Below are 20,897 nucleotides of genomic sequence, written 5' to 3'. Positions count from 1 at the left end.
TTAGCTATTGGTATTATTAATGTAAGCTCCACGAGGGGGCGTGCGCACATTTTAAACATCTTTTCGTCTCCCACAGAGCCTAGCACCGTGCACCCAGCACACGAAATGTTTGCGAGATATTTGCGAACAGAAGAATCTTCTGACCCGCCCCGCCGCAGTATGCACCACAGGTGTGTTTGAGAATAGGCCTGCCTCAGTCCGGAACCCAAAGCTCGGGATGCTGACGCGCCGGAGCTCCTTCGCGCTTGGACGCGGGCCCCGGAAGTGGAGAGGGCGGGGTCTGCGCTGAGGGGCAAAATCCGCTGCGTAGCAAAGATGCTGCTGGACTTGTCGGAGGAGCATAAGGAGCACCTGGCCTTCCTGCCGCAAGTGGACTGCGCGGGTTAGGGGACGCGGCAGCGGAGCTGGTGTTCTGTGGGGGGGGGGTGGGGGGGAACGCCCAGCGCTCATAATCTCCTGGCTTCCGTTGCAGTGGTCGCCGAGTTTGGGCGGATTGCGGTGGAGTTCCTGAGGCGAGGCTCGAACCCCAAGATCTACGATGGCGCAGCTAGTAAGAAGGGAAGGGGCGCGGCCCTATAAGCTGTGCTGGGGAAGTGCTAGCTATTCTCTGTCGTCCTGGAGAGAAAGGAGTTATTGCGACTTCGAGGGTCTTGTTGACATTGTGGTAGAATAAAACCAGAAGGTTTAGAATAAAACTCTTCAGTCGGGGCTCAAATCTTGCCTGTCCTTAAATGGCTGTGAGATAAAAAGCTTCTGTTTTAAAGCATCTCTTAAGCTGGCTTCCTCCAGTGTAAAACAGACACGATACCATCTGTAGAGATACTATAAAGCTTAAACGCACCAAAGTGTGTGGAATAGCCAGGTGAGCCGCAAGTATCATGCAAGTGTTTGGTTGTTATTAGTTGTTCACACATCTACTTTTGATGAAATATTGGTACTCCCCCTCCTTGGTTGGACGAAGGGCAGTGTTTGAGATTAAGTCAGTCCCTGTTGAGTTCCTCTTCTGCCAGGCTTGAAGGAGTTGCGTATTCAATAGAGGGACCATACGCCCAGTACTAGTCTCCAGGGGTGTGTTTTGTAAAGAAAGTTACGTGTCTGGAAATACTAAACGCATGTGGCTGAGAGTGGAGAAGGAACACGAGGCTATTACCAACTCATTATTTTTAATTGCAGTGTTAGAAAACATGAAATAATGGATAATACTTATTCTTAAATAAGAGTTTGAATAAAAGGATAAATATCACACAATAATTTATTTGTTAAATTTTCCTTTTTCTCAGGAAAACTCAATGTGAGTAGTGACACTGTCCAGCATGGTGTGGAAGGATTAACATATCTCCTCACTGAAAGCTCAAAGCTAATGGTAAGAGTTTCTTTGCACTCTTTTGTATTACCCAGACCTTCAGGTCACGTATAATCTACATCATAGTCCTGACAGGTACCTGCTTATTTCAGTATTGTTAATACATTCTAATTGACTTGGTGAAGCCATACCTAAACAATATGACTATAATGTGATCTGCTGGCATGAATACCTCATGTTAGTGTAATTAGAATTGCCTCTAATTCTGTAGGTTATTGACCTATATATCTAGTATGTATCCTAAGAAGAGGGAGAATTAAATGGTTTACTTTTCTTATATATTGGCAGTATCTGGATTGATAGAAAATAGGAGAGAAAATTGCATTTTGACAATTCTTTTTATACTTTAAAATTTTTATGTATCAGGCTCAGATTTTGGAATAGTAGGCAAGAGTTGCCTTTAAGGAGTGTTGTTTCTTTTACTGGACAGAAAGGAATTAGGGAATATCATATTCTTTGTGTCTATCAAGTATTTTGTTTTATTTTATTTTTAATTAAGGTTATTGGGGTAAAATTGGTTAATACGATTATATAATTTTCAGGTGTACATTATATTTTGACATCTGTATATTCTATTGTGTGTTTACTACCCAAAGTCTCGTTTCCTTCAGCTACCATATATTTGATCCCCTTTACCCACTTCATCCTTCCCATACCTTCATATATTTAACCCCCTTTACCCCATCAACCTCCCCCCTCCTCACCTATCCCCTACGCTATGGTAACTACTAGTCCGTTATCCATGTCCGTGAGTCTCTGTTTGTTTGTCCTATTCATTTGTTGCTTTTAGGTTTATATGGCACATATAAGTGATATCATGTGATTTTCAACTTTTTCTGTCTGGCTTATTTCGCATAGCATGATTATCTCGAGGTCCATCCATGTTGTTGTAAATGGCAGTATTTCATCTCTTCTTACGGAAGACTAATATTCCATTGTATATATGTATCGCAACTTCTTTAGCCAATCATCTATTATAAGACACTTCGATTGCTTCCATGTCTTGGCCACTGTGAATAATGCTGCTGTGAACATCAGTGTGCAAATATATTTACGGATATGAATTTTCAAGTCTTTGGGGTAAATACCCAGTAGAGGGATTGCTGGATTATATGGTAGGTCAATTCTTAGTTTTTTGAGGAACCTCCATACTGTTTTCCATAGTGGCTGTACCAGTTTGCAGTCCCACCAGCAGTGTATGAGGGTTCCTATTTCTCCACATCCTCTCCAGCATTTGTTACTACTTGTCCTGTTGATTATAGCTACTCTAACAGGTGTGAGATGGCATCTCATTGTGGTTTTGATTTGCATTTCCCTAATAGCTAGCGATGTTAAGCATCTTTTCATATATTTGTTGGCCATTTGTGTGTCCTCTAGAGAGGTGTCTGTTCAGGTCCTCTGTCCATGTTTTGATTGGATCATTTGTTTTTTGTTGTTGTTATTGAGTCGTATGAGTTCTTTGTATATTTTGGGTCTTAGGCCCTCATCAGAGGCGTTGCTTGCAAATATATTTTCCCATTCGGATGGTTGTCTCTTTACCTTGTTGACGATTTCTTCTCCTGAGCAGAAGCTTTTGAGTTTGATGTAGTCCCATTCATTTATTTTAGCTTTTACTTCCCTTGCCTTTGAGGTCAAATTCATAAAATTCTCTAGGTCCAAGGTTCTTGAGTTTCGTTCCTATGTTTTCCTCTATGCATTTTATTGTTTCAGGTCTTATGTTCAGGTCCTTAATCCATTTTGAGTTAATTTTGGTGTGTGGTGATAGACGGCAGTCTAGTTTCATTCTTTTGCAGGTAGCTTTCCAGTTTCCCCAGCACCATTGATTACTGTCGCTTTGCAGTATAATTTGAAGTCAGGCAGAGTGATGCCTCCAGCCTCGTTCTTTTTTCTCAGGATGGCTTTAGCAGTTTGGGGTCTTTTGTGCTTCCATACAAATCTGATGATTTCTTGTTCCATTTCTTTAAAAAATGCCGATGGGATTTTGACAAAGACTGCATTAAATCTGTATAATGCTTTAGATTATAAGGTCATTTTAACTACGTAGATTCTTCCAACTCAAGAACACAGAATATCTTTCCATTTCTTTGTATCTTCTTCGATGTCTTTTAATAGGGTCTTGTAGTTTTCATGATATAGGTCCTTCACATGTTTTGTTAGATTTATTCCCAGGTATTTTATTCTTTTTGTTGCACTTGCAAAAGGAATTATTTTTTCCATTTCTTTTTCTGACACTTTGTTATTAGAGTATAGGAACTCTATGGATTTTTGAACGTTGATCGTTGATCGTGTATCCAGAAACTTTACTGCTTATTGTTTCTAGTTTCTAGTAGTGTTCTCGTGGCGTCTTTAGGGTTTTCTGTATAGAGAATCGTGTCATCCACAAATAGTGACAGTTTGACTTCTTCGTTTCCTATTTAGATGCCTTTTAAATCTTTCTCTTGCCTGATTGCACTCGTTAGGACCTCCAATGTTATATTGAATAACAGTGGTGATAGTGGACAGCCTTGCCTTGTTCCTGATCTTAGAGGGAAGGTTTTTAGTTTTTCACCATTAAGTGTAGTGTTGGCTGAGGGTTTGTCACATATGGCCTTTATTATGTTAAGGTCCTTTCCTTCTATACCGATCTTGTTAAGTGTTTTGATCATAAATGGATGCTGGATCTTGTCGAAGGCTTTTTCTGCATCTATTGATATGATCATATGATTCTTTATTTTTTAATTTGTTTATGCGGTGTATCACATTAATTGATTTGCGTATGTTGACATCCTTGTGGCCCTGGGATGAAGCCCACTAGATCGTGGTGTATAATCTTTTGAATATGTTGCTGTATTCGGTTCGCTAGTATCTTATTTAGGATCTTTGCATCTGTGTTCGTGAGGGATATCATGAACATGTAGTTTTCTTTTTGTGTGTTATCTGTACCAGGTTTTGATATCAGGGTAATATTGGCCTCATAAAATGAGTTGGGAAGTGTTGCCTCCTCTTCGATTTTTTGGAAGAGTTTGAGGAGAATAGGTATTAAATCTTCTTTGAATGTTTGCTAGAATTCACTGGTGAAGCCATCTGGTCCTGGACTTTTACTTTTTGGTAGGTTTTTGAGGATTGTTTCAATTTCCATACTGCTGATCGGTCTATTTAGATTTTCCAGTTCTTCTTGATTCGGTCTAGGAAGGTTGTATTTTTCGAAGTACTGGTCCATTTCTTCTAGGTTACAGAATTTGGTATTGTGTACTTTTTCATAGTGTTCTTGTATTGTACGATCCTTTGTATTTCTGCGGTGTCTGTTGCAATTTCCCCTCTTTCATCCCTGATTTTGTTTATTTGTGTCCTTTCTCTTTTTCCTTTAGTGAGTCTAGCCGAGGGCGTGTCAATTTATTGACCTTTTCAAAGAACCAGCTCTGTTGCATTTATTTTTTCTATTGCTTTTTTGTTTTCAATTTCATTTATTTCTGCTCGAATTTTGATGATTTCTTTCCTTCTGACTTTAGGCTTCATTTGTTCTTCCTTTTCTAGTTTTTTAAGATGAAGCGTTTGGTTGTTTATTTGGGCTCGTTCCTGATTTTGAAGACAGGCCTGCGATGATTCCCTTTTGTGATTTTGGATCTGTGAATCCTCCCCTTTTTAGTCATTGGTATCTCAAATTGTCCCTATGTATGCTGAACAGTCATTACTATATTGCTATAGCAATTCTGTTCTTATCATTTAAGCTTATAATGCCTTGTTCTTAGTAAGGATTGCACTGCTCTGCTTCTATTTGCCTGATAATCACCTTACTCCGTATGTGTGTGTGTGTGTGTGTGTGTGTGTGTGTATACATATATATATACATATATATATATATATATATATATATATATGTATATGATTTTTTGTCATTTTGTTTTAGATGACTGACCCCTTTCAGAATTTCCTATAGTGCAGGCCCTGTAGTGGTGAATTCCCTGAATTTTTGTATGTCTGGAAAGGTCTTTATTTCTCTTTCATGTCTAAAGGAGAGCTTCGCTGGATACATTATTCTTGGCTGGTAGTTCCTTTCATTTAATAGTTTAAATATTTGATTCCATTCCTTTCTGGCTTGTAAGGTTTGCGCTGAGAAGTCCTATGATAATATAATGGGTTTTCCTTTATAAGTTACCATTTTCTTCTCCCTGGCTGCCTTGAGAATTCTATCTTTTCCATTGATTTTTGGTAATTTTAATACAGTATGTCTTGGAGGAGCCTTTTTCGGGTTGAGGTGATTGGATGTTATGTTGACTTCTTGAATTTCAAGCTCCAGCTCATTCCTTAGATTTGGGAAATTCTCGTCAACTATTTGTTTGAAAATGCTTCCTCGCCTTTGAGAATGCCCATTATTCTTATGTTTCTTCTCCTGATGGTATCAACTAGTTCTTGAATTTCTCTCATTATTTTTCATTCTTCAGTTTTTCTCTTCTTTCTTCTGATTTATTTCTAGATTTCTGTTTTTGATATCACTAATCCTTTCCTCCATTTGGTCAACTCTATTTCCCAAGCTTGCTGTTTCATTTTTCAACTGTTACAGTGTGGTTTTTTTTTTTTTTTTATCTCCAGAAGATCTATTCTGTTCTTTTTGAGGTTTTCAGTCTCCTTGTTCTGCTTATCTAATTTTTTCAATTCCTGAAATTGTTGCTATGACTTGTTTCAGAATTGACTGATTTTTTTCAGAAGTACCATCCTGAATTCTCTGTCGTTTAAGTCACATATTTCTATATGTGTAAGCTTATTTTCTGGAGGTTTTTCTCTTTATTTCTGAGATGTCTTGTCACCTTGGTTGTTCATGATGCTTAAATGGACTGTTTCTCCTCCTGGGCATTAATGGAAGTGTATTCTGTTTTCCCAGAAAGGTTTATTATATAAAGGTCTCTTTTTAGCTTGTTGCAAAGAAGGTGTTTTTCTTTTGGTTTCTAGTAGGTGACGTCTAAGCCTCTTGCATCCCTGCTTCATATAAAGCCTTAAAAATGCCTTTCTTATTTTCTTGTAGATATTTAATCATGCTTACTACCCTCAGTTTCAGTCCCTGTCAGTATTAGCGACATTCCTGGCAACTTTTGCTCAGATTCCCTTGCGGCTCCACGGTGATTGGTCTCAGAGTGTATGGAGGGTGCAGCTCGGGCTTTGTTTTGCAACAGTGGCTTGTAAGAATCAACTGCTATTTTTCTGAGGTCCTGTCCTGTTTCTCTGCCTTCTTCCCTAATGACTGCACCCTGCCACCCGCCTGCCTCATGGAGCTCACAGCTTTCCAGGCAGGACTGTTTAGGGAAGTCTGCACCTTCTCCTCTCCCCCTCCTACTACAGGGAGCTCAGTGGGCTGTGAGAGGCAGCTTCTTTATTTCTTTCAGTCCGCTGCCCTACACCCGGGGTTCTGGCCTGTGGTAGCTCTTATGTGCAGATCCCACGCTCAGAGGTGCTGGTGTGCAGTTTGAGTGATTTTTGTTGAGTTTTATATGTTCAGCTTATTGTTTCAAGAAGAGAGATCTGGGGATGTCTCTCACTCCGCCATGTTTCCGCATATTCTAGATATCCAGTATTTTAGCATTTACTAGACAAAGGTAAATTTTGATGTTCTGTTGAACTCAATTCACTTTTAGATTTCTGAACTGGATTTTCAAGACTCTGTTTTTGTTCTGGGATTCTCTGAAGAATTGAATAAATTGTTGCTTCAGCTTTATCTGGACAACAGAAAGGAGATCAGAACTATTCTGAGTGAATTGGCTCCAGACCTTCCCAGTTACCACAGCCTTGAATGGCGACTAGATGTACAGGTATGGCCTTTTTTTTAACCTGAAATAGAATGTTCGTTTATTTTAGGTTCATGTCCTAAGGTTTATTGTATTCTTTACCACCTTAACCGAACTCTGGTTTGAAGCTAGTTTTTTTAATGTTCATTTTTAGCGCGTTTCACAAATAGTTCATTTTATAATTTTAATGTGTTCGAATCAGTTTAATTTGCAAAATTTGTAAGAAATAGATTATTTTGGAAAAGGAGATGGTTATGCAGATTTTCAAAGTGCTTAGATTTTTAAAAATTTTTCTAAATAAACACATACTCATATACAGATCAGTGTGCAGCTTAGTGAATTATCACATGGTAAAAATACCCATGAAACCAATACTTACCCATGACCAGCAACCTCCTTGCCTCTTCCCAATTACTTCTCCTTCCCTCTTTTCTTCACTTCTAGTACATAGATTACTTTTGCTGCTCTTTATCTTCTGTATATGAGATGATTCAGTAAATATTCTCTTATGTCTGGCTTCTTCATACAGCATTATATTTGTGAGATTCAGCTGTTTTTTAAAACCATATAAATAACCAAAAGTGAGTTTTCAGACTATTGCATGTAGCCTTTTATCAAGCAGTGACAGATAACTAAGAGTATTTATTGAATGTCATCCATTTGCTGATTAGAGGTGTTCTAAATGCTATGGGAAACAAGTGTGTAAGCTACTTTCTCAGCTGGAAAAGATATTATTGTCTGGTTAGGAATATTAGATGTTCTCAAAATAACCAGTAATTAAAGATAGTTATAAAATATGGTTTTGAAAGAATAGAATTGTTTAAATCAAAGTAATACTAGTATTTTTAAAAAGCTATAGCTCAAGTAGTTCAGTGTACAGAGGAGTGATCCAGAAAAGTTTCAACAGAAAGAGGTGAGATTTCAGGATAAATGAATGGAGAAAACCAAGGTAAATATTCTTTTTGGAGGGGGGTGGTAAATATTTTTGACAGGAGACAGTATAAGCTGTAAAGGCTCACATGTATATGGGAATGAGCATACTGAATATATGATATAGCATACTAGCCAAACCTTATTGCATATTGAAATGACCTGGGAGATTTAAAAAATTCTGTGTTCTATCCTCAGAGATTCTGATTTATTAGTATGGGGTTTGGCCTGGGCATCAGGGTTTCTAAAAGCTCCCCATTCACCCAGGTAATTCTAATGTACAATAAAGTTTATAAACCACTGTCATAGTAGATTCTTCCCGATTTGAATGATGGTAAGGTGGTCCAGATAAGTTATAGAAATTCAGTTAGAGGAGATTAGCAATTATAATCTAGTGCGATGAGTGCTTGATTGGATATTAACACAGGATATGGTATAAATCAGATTATAGCCTCCATAAGGGCAGGTTCTTGTTAGAGGACCTGCAGTTTTATTTACTACTCTGTCCCCAGCACAATACCTGGCACATAATAAGCATTCACTGCTAAATATGAAAAAGGTGTGGGGAGTGGTGGTAAAGCACCTTCTTAAGCAAATTATTTGTCACATATCTCTTGTATACTTATAACGTGTGGAGATGGTAAAGAATAAGACAATTTGTGCTCTTGAAGACATCTTAAGCAACAAGTCCTGTAGAGCTCATGGGCAGGAGATCACTGTGGTTAAGCCTTTATGTTTAAGGCCTCTCATAATAATCAGGTGGAAGAGATGTAGGGGTGGTCATGTTCACAAGGTTCAGCAGTAATTTATCTTATACATCTTTTCTTGTGTGGGGATATATACCTTCTGACTTTAGGGATATTATTAGAAGTTCTTTTATTGGTTTTATTGATTTGTTTTAAGTTTTCCATTAGTTAGAAAGTTAAACAATTGAATTTTCTGAAGTTGAACTCAAGAGAGCTCATTTTTCCAGTTAAGTGAGTTTGAATAGCACTGTTACTGCAAGGATTAATATGGTTAAAATTGAAGGTATACTGAATGTGTATTACCTCATGGTGAAATGCATTTAAGGACTAAAAAAGCTACTCAAGACAACTAATTGATTTCCTGAGCTTATTAGTTGAAATTATTATAAGGAATTTTAACCAGAGTGTATTCTTTTGCTTATTGGAAGAAGATTTAAATGAAGACCAGCTTAAAGGCTGAGAAATTGGTAACAAGATACAGAACCTTTCATTTTTGATTAACTGATTTGTCTCATGGAGGCTGGTAGTGAATGGATAGTTACCATCTAATTATTATACAGTTGCTTATGGAAAATAAATTAGACATCATACTTTAGTTACTAATAGATGCATTTCCCATATTTCATAAATCACTAGCATAATTAGTGCCTTTGTTAATAGCATTAGTAAATTGAATTCATCTGAGATTGAGGAGAATGATACCTTTAGGGCTGATTCATTTAAAGTTGCCATGGTTATTTTTACAGAGAGAACAGAATTTCTTCCCCATTAAAAAATAAGTCCATATCAAGAACTTTGTGATCTACTATTCTTTACTATGTACTCCTGAGTGTCATTCATATTTCTTTCTGAGATAAAATTAGGCCTAATTATATCTTACTGGGCGTTCATTACGGATATTATCTGGGAATTTTAAAGAATGGAATAAATACTTATCTGTAAGGTTATTTAGATATCATGTTGTCTAAAAATTGAAGGATAGATTGAGTGACCTTAAGTCTTTCAGCAAAATATTCATGGCTCAAATACACTCTTAAATATATTTGGTCCCTCTCTGTCAGTGCAGATATAGAGGAAAAAGAACTATAAACAATGCATAATTGAATGAGTAAGTAGTATTTTCATTCATCACATTTATTACCATTTGCCTATCTATAATATTCTGTACTAGAGAAATGATCTTAAAGAGATACTTTAAAACAGGGGTCCCTAATTCCTGAGCTGCAGACTGATATTGGTCTGTGGCCTATTAGGAACTGGGCTGCACAGCAGGTGAGTGGCAGGCGAGCTAGTGAAGCTTTATCTGTATTTGCAGCCGCTCCCCAGCGCTAGCATTACTGCCTCAGCTCCATCTCAGGTCATCAGGCATTAGATTCTCTTAGGAGCACCAGTCCTCTGGTGCCAGAAAGGTTGAGGACCACTGTTTTAAAAGCTACCTTTTTTATGTTTGGGGGCTAGTTCACCCAAAGGGATTGACCTATTATTTCCAAATTATTTTGAGACATTAAATTTCAGCCTTGGATCAGTATCTTGAGTTCTTTTGGATGCCAAAATTGCCTAAATTAATTGGAAGAAGTTATTAGTCAGAATATTCTGTTTGATATTAAATTAATCCTGAAATTTTAGGTTTGGATTCAGTACTTGGAAGTCTCTTCAGTTTGGCTTTTTGTCCTTTTGACATGACTCCAATAGTCTTAGATAACAATCTTGCTTTCTTGTATAACAAGATGTTTCAGGTTCATTTTGTACAATTTCTGTCCCATTCTTGAAATCCACGTTTAAATTACTTCCATGAGGTCCTGGTTACTTTAAGAGAGAATGGTCTTTAGAAAACACACTCTGGTAGTAGGGTTAAATACCATCACTTCCAAGTTGGTCATTGTTTCTAGTGGATTTTTTTTCTTTTAATAATATGTCGATAGTATGTATTTTTTAAAATTTTAGAGTATATTGTACAAACAAAAGATTATATTCAGTTTAATGAATAATAATGAAACAAGTACCCGTTGCAAGCTTAAGAAATTGGTCAAAACCAGTACCTGTGAATCAGTCCCCCAATGACAATCCCTTTCCAGCCCCCTCAAGGTAACCACCATCCTGAATTTTCTGTTAATCCTTTCTTTATATATTTTTTTACACATGGTTTTTCAGTAAGCTATATTTCTTAGATTTTCATGTATTCTGCAACTTGCTTTTTTATTGAACATTTTCTTTTTAGATTTATCCATGAAAATTCATGTTTTTATAGTGCCATTTAGTAAGCATTTCATTGTATGAATATTTTGGATTTGTCCATTCTGTTGTTAAAGAATATTTGAGTTGTTTCTAACTTTGACTCTTAGAAACAAATACTGTTGTGAATATATTTATATGTGTAAGAGTTTTAAGGCCTATCCCTAGGGGTGAAATTGCTGGTAATAGTTATTTTTTTCCAAAGCAATTTTCTCATCACTCTCACCAGCAATGGATAAGAGTTCCTATTCCCACCAGTTGCAGTGTTCATTATGGATAGGTTTTTCCTTCTTGCTAGTCTGATATGTGTAAACAGTATTTTATTGGCCATTGGTTTTATTGGCCATTGGTTTTATTGGCCATTTTCTTGATTCCTAATAAAGTTGAGTGTATTTGCCTATGTTTATTTGTGTTACTTCTTTTGTGAAGTGCTTTCTTAGATTTTCTGCACATTTTTCTCTTAGTTTTGTGTTTTTTTTTCTTATAAATCAGGGCAGTTCTTCATACATTCTGGATGCTAATCTTTTTTGGGGTATATGTGTTACAGAATATATTCTCTCAGTTTGTGGCTTTTTCCCCCACCATCTTAAGGTATCCTTTGAAGAAAATTTAATAATTTTAATGTAATTAAATTTGTAATTTTTTCTTTGTGATTTGTGCTTTGTATATCATGTTTAAGAATCCCTCCACACTGGAGAAGGTTGCATAGATAGTCTCATTTCTTTTTTCTTTTCAAAGGTTTTAAAGTTTACTTTTCATTTTGAAGTCTGTGATTCATCTGAAATTTGATTTTTGTATATGGTATAAGGTAATTATAAATATGTATTCAGCATGATTATTAAGTAGTTTGTATACTCTTATTCCATTTAAAATCAAGCTTGCAAGCAGAAGCCTCAGGCAACAGATAAAACCATCAGTGACTCTAAAGCTACACCTTAAGCAGAATGAAGATCATAACACCAAAGTTCTGCAGACAGACCCAGCTACCCTGCTCCATTTGATTCAGCAATTGGAACAAGCATTGGAGGAGATGAAAACAAACCACTGTAGGAGAGTTGTGCGTAACATCAAGTAGTCCCAGTTTTAAGGTTTATTCTTTTTTACTCACTTGTGAATTAATGATATGAAGCAGTTACTTTTAAATACTTTTTTATATTATTGATGGTGATAAATACAATAGAGTCCATGCAAGTTCTTTTCCTGTGACAAGATATTGAGGTTAAAAAGCTAAAGTAAAGTTCCTTTCCTGGTCCGCTTCTGGAAAAATTAAGATGTGTTTTATATTTTAAATGTGTAAATAAGATTGAATCAACTGCAAGTGAATCTGTACTGTTCATATCTTCTGTATGTATCCTTTTTTGATGCTCTTTTGACTTTAACTTTATTTTCCTCCTTATTGACCAAAATTTGAAAATAAAATTGACAGTGCAGTACTGTTACTGTTCAGAATGTTTCTAGACAGTTTAATGTTTTTGACCTTTAAAAGCAATCTATGACATTAATAGCCACAGAATACTTGGAACTAAATGGGAATTTTTTAAAATGCTATATCGTTTAGGCAGCTCATGCATTTTTCTTTGCATGTGAAGATAATAAGTACTTGCCATGTGGCTTAAGTTTGAGTTGTGGCTAATTAGCTTAAATATTTAGTACTCAAATTTGTATGATTTGTATGATAGTACTCATTATTGCATTTCATCAAGGACTACTTTTTTCCCGTAGTACCCAAAGCATCTAAGAGACATGCTGTCATTTATATTTATAAACAATGTGTGCAGAAGTAAGATAATTAGTTCTTAATTATCTGGATATAAATTACAGTCACACTTTATAATTTTATTTGAATAAAGTATAAAGAAGGCAAAGGGAGACCACGTTTACTACATTCCAAGCAAATATCTCTTCCTTACAAACTTGATTTTTGTTTTATTTTTTAGTGGGCAACTATAAGCTATTGGCCTGAAAAACTCGGATACTGATGTGTCAGATCAGCTTGATAAGAGTATTGGGACACAGGGATACTTAAGGAGAAAAATCATATGGAAGGGTAGAAATAGGGGTTCAGTCGTAAGTATGTGGTCAGGGTCTTATTCTGAGAGTCTCATCCACATGAAGCAACCCAGGAAGGCCTTTAGAACCATCAGACTTTAAGGTACACACTCTATTGACACTGTGCCTCTTAAGAATTAGAGATTTTTAGGTCAGAGTGACATCATGTTTCTTCTTTCTTTTATGAGAGAGCCTAGCAAGAAACAGAAGCCAGAGAAAGAAAAGCACAATTGAAATTGCCACCCATTCGTCCCCTGCAAGCATCTGGGTCACTCTTTTCCCATAGGTATATGTTCTGCAGTTACAAAATAACTATATCAGATATTAGCAAACTATAATCAAATAACTTTTAATTATAGTGATGATTAATGAAACTTTTATATTAACATCACAAACAAAAGGAAACTTTATATAACACATCAAATAGGAACATATATCATCTGGTTTAAAAGCAACATGCTTGCCAAGCTTAGATGATAAAAATAGCTCTTTGAGTCTTATTTGTTCACATTTGGTAGAAGATAAGCGGGGTTGACCCCAGCCAAGATTAAAATAATAGCCCTGTGTCCCCTCAGGGCAATCTTTCTTCTACTTCATATCCGATGTTCTTACCCCAATCAAAACAAGAAAGCATGTGTTAGTCTTTTTTCATTTTTATCAAACTCCCCTGGCCTCCTTTTTCTATAATCCATTATTCTTTCTTATGCTCTGCCTTTACCTTTTTGGGCCAGAGTTAATTGGGAGCAGTCTCCTCTAACTTTTTGAACCTGAGGCTCACCTTTTAGTTCAGACCATGGAATGAGGCTCTTCCTTTCCTTGTTTAAATATTCCATACCCTTATGGACTCCTCTGCCTTGTTTTATGGCACATTTGAATTTTTTTTTTTTTGGTAGCCTGTATATGAACATATTTTCTGCAGGTACAGTTACTGTTCTACTCTTTTGTATAACTAAGTTTCTTAACTCTGGGTAATGTGCCTTTCCATTTATAACTATCTAAATTCTTATTAAAACATTTTAGATATGAGTATGCTGATTTTTTTAGGATTGGCTGATGCCTGTTTAGACTTAAGTGTCATATCTTTTATGTCACAAACCCAGAACAGTAACATCTCAGCTCTCAGAACAGAGCTGTACTAGGATATAACATATGTATCATAAAGTCTATATGTACTTCACCCACTGGAAGTCTCCTTTGTGTTTCACAAGATGTCAGTGAGCTTGTTTGTTATCTATGGTTACAAGCTTAGGCAAATTTAAAGCAGCAAATTGGAAAGTTAGTGGGGAAACGATAAAATATACCTTCTTTGAAAACTGAAAAACAAGAACTTGACAGTAAGGAAAGTTTGAAAAATTAGTAAAAGTGTATAAAGGATATATATGTGGGTGCCCTTAAAATTCATAACAGTATGTAGCCTTTTAGGATATAATCCTATGAGAAGTTTAGGAGGTCAGTCTTTGGAGCTGGACAAAGGGTTTGAATTTAGGCTCTGTGGCTTATTATAGATCCTTAATAAATTCTCAAAATCTTGTTTTTTTTTCATCTCTAAAATAGAAATAACACCTACTTCGTTGACTTGTGGGGACTAAATAGGACCTTGGATACAGAATGTTTCTCATGGTACTAGGCTTTAGAAAATACTCATGTAGACTGAGGATCTCATTATTTTGTAGCCTTGAATTATGTCTAATATACTTTAAGAAACAGAAAATGTTATTTGGTAGTTTTCTAGGTAATAGAATTATGGCTGATTCTTTCCATATTTCTATAATGAGCTTGATGACTCATAATATTTTTTAAAAAATCTTTGAAGTTGAAGGAAGAAGAAAATATCGGGGAATTTAAATACATTTTTAGTAATTTTAATTATTGGAATGATATACACATAGTTCTCCAGAAAACTCAGCTATTCAAAACTACTCAGCCTCCAAAAGACTCAGGTGGACATGCTTAGGGTTTCACTTACTGGCTTGGTCTAGATTCCCTTTTTTTCTCTTTTTTTCTTTATACTAGTGAAAGAAGCATGGGAATCTCAAGACATTATCTAAGCCAGTTCTCCTTTTCTGGGTAATATTACATCTGTGTTGTTCTTAATCTCCAAAAGAAACCACATAATTCTTGGTAGTTTTTTACAGCCCTCTTATGCTTAGGAAATTCTGTCAGCTGCTATATTAAAGGCTTACCACTTTAATTTACTTGTCTCTGTACTTATTTTTAAAAATACATATTTGATTAAGGCCCTCCTTAGCTTTACCCTTTCACAGTTTCTATAATCATAGGTTATTTTCATCTCTTTTCCTTTCACAAATGATAAAAAATATTTTGGTGAAAAGGATATCTCTCGTAAAACATTGCCTCCAATTTAAATATATTCACTTTTAAAACCACCATGACTATTATGTTCAAACTTAAATACTTAAAAAAAAAGAAAAAGTCCAACTCCACCATTAATGTGGTTAGTTCCATGAGCTTTACAGACTTTGCAAGTGATGTTTTAATTATAAAAGCACAGTAAGCCCATTATTTCTCTGCTTTGCAAAACAGTGTACTATGGAGATGAGAAAACAAAGATATACTTTATGGCATTAAATTATGTATTTAATGGTTTGATCACTGAATAGTAATGAGTCTTTGTTTTCTATTTATATAGCTCTACTCCTCTCTGCCCAGGAACTCAAATGACTTAATTATGTTTGATAGCCATGAGTCTATAAGATTCCACTTACGATAATGGGGAAATGTAGGAAAAGTAATTTTATTTCCTTAATGGACTAAAAGTGAAAAGGGGCATGTGGCATACAAATATCTGCATTAATATACTCTGAATATGGCTTCTACTCAGATTGTTGCCATTAAACCCAAGTAACTTTTGATAAGATGAGGGTTTTTTTTTTTTTATAATTATAGTGTGAATTATGTTTGTTATCATTAGGAATATTACATGGCTATCGAAGTTGGAAGCCATGCTCTTTTACTTTGCTTGAGCCAAAATTGACGCTTTTTAGTTGCAAAGACCACAATTTTCATTTTCCTCTCTTGCAGTTATCATATTTTCTCTTGCAGAATGGTGTGCCCAACAACCAGCTAAAAAAAGGAAACACAGAAAAAAGGATTTTTGCCCTCTCTCATAAACCATATGAGGTCTTTTAACTCTCGTAGTCTTAATTTTTCTTACTCTTTACTCTCTAACATTGAGCTATAATCCACCCATTTACATGTGGCATGTTGATAGGAAAAACAAAGCAAATTTAAAACCTTTAAAACCTAGCTCTTTTACAATGGTACTGACTCAGTTTTGTTAAATATTTATTAAGTGCTTATAGTGATCTATATTGTGAGTCCAACAAAGAATAAAGTCTTAATCTCAGTTTAGAGTGCTCTCATGCTATAGCATCTTTGAAAATTGTTTAACCCGTAAACTCATTAAGCTGCAAAAGGGAGTCTCCTAAGGAGCCTGTTCTGAAAAAGGAAAGCTCCTCTGGGCTGCTGTCTGTTGGAACCTCTTTTCCTTGGAACTCTACCTTCTTCTGGAAGGCAAAAACTCTAATATGATTCAATGGCTAGAGATGGAGAAATGTGCAGAGGAAAGGATAGATCACGGCAGAATCTATCCTTTTGGAATTCTTGGACATGGGATGCCAGAAATTATCTTTACTCCTTTTTTCAGTGAAATGGGGTTCCCTGAGGTAACCAGAGGTGTGATGGGGAAAGCAAATTGAGTTCTTTTTTTTACCTGCATGCCAATGTTGTGATTGTCATAAATCCAGTGAGAAGTGGATGCCTGTGGTTTTGAAGGAATGTGCTTAGTTCACAGAATGAAAAGGCTTCTCAGTTAACTCAAAGACTAGAAACACAGTGATTAAAATTCAGAGAATGAGGAAAAGAAAATCCAGGGAAGTCTTTGAGTTTCACTGGGGTGAGTATAGATGGTTAGGATATGATTTCCTGGCATGGTCTGCAAACCATGCTTTTTTATTCCAAATAAAAAGGTCTTACAAAGCTCGAATGAGTTTAAGTGCTGCAACATAATAAAATTGCTTGATTTGCAGCTGAGACTATTGCACAATTCATACAGAACTAAGAAAGGCTGCAGGCAATTTTTTCATACCTCAAAGGCAAAAATGATTTGTCTCATGATATGAGCAATGTAATTAAAACCTTTTTTTAATGTTCAGACTCTAATGATGTAATTATTGTGTTTTCCCCTATGCTTTTTTCCTTCCACTTTGTCTAGATGTAAATACCAAATTCCATGCCTTTCTTAGGCCCTTAGAACAATTTATTTTCATGCCAAACCGCTCATTAAAACCCTCCCTTTAAAAATTGTTTTATTTTTGAGAAATAATTCACATAACACAAAATTCACCCTTTCAAAATATATAGTTCAGTGGTTTTTAGTATGTTCACAAAGTTGTGCAACTATCACCACTATTTGATTACAGAACATTTTCATAGCCCCAAAAAGAAACCCATATCCATTAGCAGTCACTCTTCATTTCCACTAATCTACTTTCTGTGGATTTGCCTCTGCCGGACAGTTTAGATAAGTAGAATTATAATATATGTATGGCTTTTTGTGTCTAGCCTCTTTCACTTACCATAATGTTTTCAAGGTTCATGTTATAGTCTGTCAGTACTTCATACCTTTTTTGTGACTGAATAATATCTCATTGTATGAACACTCCCCTTACTTGTTACAGTATTTGAGTCTTATTCCTGGTTTTACTATGGAATTAATCCGTTGCATTTTATTTTATAGTGTTTATAAATCTGACAAATTTAATAAGGTGTTTTCTACAATGATGGTTTTCTAGAATTATCTTCCCAGATACAAATTAGAAAATTCTGAAAGTGAATTCTTCCTAGCCAGTTATTAGAAGAGTTATTCTCCAGCAAACTGTCTTATTTCTAGTCTTATTCAAAAGTTATATCAGGTAGGGAGCTAGTCAGCTAAATTGTTGAAGAAATTTTTAGCAGAAATCAGCTCCAAAGAAAATTATATTCTTTATTTAAATTGAAAAATTTCCTACTAAAATGAAGAATGTTCTTTGGGCATTTTATAGCTTTAGAGAAGATAGGAAAGCAACTAGGGAGAATTTATGTCTTTCCATATTCATTTTGTATATTTTTCGTATTAGAAAAGTAAAGTTATTAAAAATTTATAAACTGTCTATAGTGGAATAGAGAAAAGTGCATTACTTTTGCTTAAGTGCACTCTTCAGAATATCTCTGAACAAATTTTGAAATAGTGTACTGAGGGATCTCTAGGACACTATTTTGCAGATGATGCAGCTGCTGCAGCCACTGCTTCTGAGGCTCATAGCCAGTAGAGGAAATGGGAAGGTAAACAACATTGATTTAATCAAACGTGATTAAGTGTAAGAAGGAACACAACAAATGAGTTCTGCATACATAAGAGAGGGAGTGAGTAGTTCTCACTAGAGACATCAGGAAGGCACTTTTTCCCTTGATCATTTTTGCTATATGGGTGGTTGCACCCCAATCTACCTTTTGGTAATAACCTCTTCTTAACTGGGTAGTTTGGTAGGACTGTCAGACAAGAGACCATGTCTTCCACTATTTGTGATAAGCCTGTAAACCTCTCTCTTGGGACTTTGGAACCCGAGGAGTCAGAGAGAATGGTTTTGGCAGCCTTGCAAGATGCTTGATAGCCTGTTACGTGGCCTCATGACAATGGTCCTGTTCTTCAAGGGCCTGATTTCAGAGCTGCCCCTGATTCTGCAGAGCACCTAATACATTTCCAATTTTTTTATTCTCTGCGTAAGTTAGGGTCTAAATAACTCTAAATGTTACAGAAGATAAAAATACAATTAGATTAATTTTGTAAATTTGCATACTTTATTTCATAAAAGTGGGATTTTTATAAAATAGCTGTGCAAATAGGCATCAAAAAGGCATTATTTTAGGATATAGGTTGAGTCCTACACTCTCATAATAAAAATCTCCTAGTTCATTAGGGAGATGAAGATTCAAATGAACCTTAATTAGTATTTTTCTTTTAATGCTGTACTATTCCTTTTATTTGTTCCTGTATCCTCTCCATCATGTCTATAAACTATTTCATTAGAAGTTACAATAATCTGGGTGTGGCTCCATAGTGTAGTGGTTAGCACGTCCGCTTTGCACGCAGAAGGTCCTGGGTTCGTGCCCCAAGTGGAGCCACAGACCATGCTCTGGGTGTGCCAGGTCTCGAGTGCACCTAGTCCCCCTGAGTAAACCGGGGGTGCCAGGCCCCGAGTGTGCCAGCCTCCGGGTGTGCCAGCCCCGTGTGCGCTCCCGAGAGTACATGGGAGGAGACACCCCACCTTCAGAGATCCAGTTCTTAAGGGGAGACGGCAACATCCGTAGGTCAGTGGTGGAAATGGGAGAATGGGGAGGAATTAAAGAGGGAGAAAAAAAAAGTTACAATAATCTGGTAGTTTCACTGTAATTCTTTTAATTAATGTAGTTTGCTTGCAGAAATAAGATAAAAAAAATAAAACAGTAATTATCAAATGAAACTGCCTAGAATAGTACCTGGCACATAGTAGTTAAAGAAATTAATGAGCAAATTAATCAGTAAATGAGAGTGTGTGAATAGTATATACAATATGCTCTGTGAAAATTCAGAGTTAGGAAAAGCACTTCAGTGTGGAGTTGTGAGAAAACAATTTCTCAGTTGTTGAGAGAAGGGCAGGATTTGAGCAGATGAATGAGTAAGATGGGCATTCTATGCAAGAAATGATCAAAAGGCATGACAGTGAAAAATCAGAGGCCGTACTTTTGTAACCTGAGCTGTGGTATGGATTATGGCCGCTGTGCAGAATGAACCACTGTCACTGCAACCTTAGATCTGGTTCTCCCCTCTGGACCCATTTTTTTTTTTTCCTTTTCTACTACAGGTCAACGTTCTCTGGAGCCTTGGGTATTTCAGAAATGTGTAGGGAGGGCATGTCAGTGTCATTTGCCCACTGTGCCTTTCAAACTTTACTCTTTCACCCTTGTTTCAAAGCACTAGCTCATTAGAATTTATTCCATTCAGCTATGCCCCCTTTATCATTAATAGCTGCTTTTTGTGTACTTCCTGGATTTTTCCCCTTTTCTCTTCATCCATCCATTCAACAAGCATTTATTGAGACCTACTAGGTTCTAGGATGTTTTAGGTGCTGAGAGTATAGTGGCAACAAGAGAAAATCACTGCTGTCATTGACCTTACATTCTAATGGTGTGATGGATAATAAAGAAAATAAATGCGCTAATTTTAGGTGTGCTTAATGCTCTGAAGAAAAATAAAAACAGATTAGAGGTTAGAGAGAGGGGTTAGAGTTGAGAGCTGCCGTATTAGGTAGACTGATCAGAGAAAACTTCTACAAGATGATGTTAGAGCAGAAATCTGAAGTGAGAAAGTGAGTTGTGAAATATTTGGAAGAAGAGTATTCAAGACAGAAGGAAAAGTATATGCAAATGCCTGGAGGTGAGAATGAGGTTGGTATGTTTGAGGGAGTATGAGGAGGTTGATGCGGCTGGAGTTAAGTGAGGATAGAATTGATCAGAGCAATGGGCGGCAGCAGGATTAAGCAGGGCCTTTAGATTCCAACTGTTCTTCTCCCCCAAGTTCTTCCATCAAACTGGGCATGTGGATGATCCATCCAACACCTTGGCTTCTCATTTTCTTGATCTTGTTTCCCAAGGTCTTCCCTGTTTCTTTCAGCTACTTGCTTCCACTGGTATACTCTGGACATTGTCCCCACCTGAACTATTCTATTTCTGAAATCACAATGTCCGACTGTCTATTCTTTGAAATTGATCCAACTCATTGGA

General features: G+C 36.3%; 1 protein-coding gene and 1 non-coding gene across 2 annotated transcripts; both read left to right on the top strand.

Annotated features, from left to right (window-relative positions):
- Window positions 1–232: 232 nt before the first annotated feature.
- COMMD2 (COMM domain containing 2) lies at window positions 233–12,488 on the top strand. Its single transcript, XM_039855053.1, has 5 exons — window positions 233–382; window positions 473–550; window positions 1,281–1,363; window positions 6,970–7,143; window positions 11,905–12,488. Exons 1-5 carry the CDS (start codon window positions 316–318, stop codon window positions 12,100–12,102), a joined length of 600 nt encoding a protein of 199 aa, XP_039710987.1. The 5' UTR covers window positions 233–315; the 3' UTR covers window positions 12,103–12,488.
- A 6,697-nt stretch (window positions 12,489–19,185) lies between these two features.
- On the top strand, window positions 19,186–19,259 carry TRNAA-UGC (transfer RNA alanine (anticodon UGC)). The gene has a single exon. It is a non-coding gene; the product is annotated as a tRNA-Ala (tRNA).
- Window positions 19,260–20,897: the final 1,638 nt, after the last annotated feature.

Source organism: Pteropus medius, unplaced genomic scaffold (genome assembly GCF_902729225.1).
Source record: "Pteropus medius unplaced genomic scaffold, Ma_sr-lr_union100, whole genome shotgun sequence".
Classification (NCBI taxonomy): Eukaryota; Metazoa; Chordata; class Mammalia; order Chiroptera; family Pteropodidae; genus Pteropus; species Pteropus medius.
Note: the sequence above shows the minus strand (reverse complement) of the source record. Positions and strands in the feature narration are given on the sequence as shown.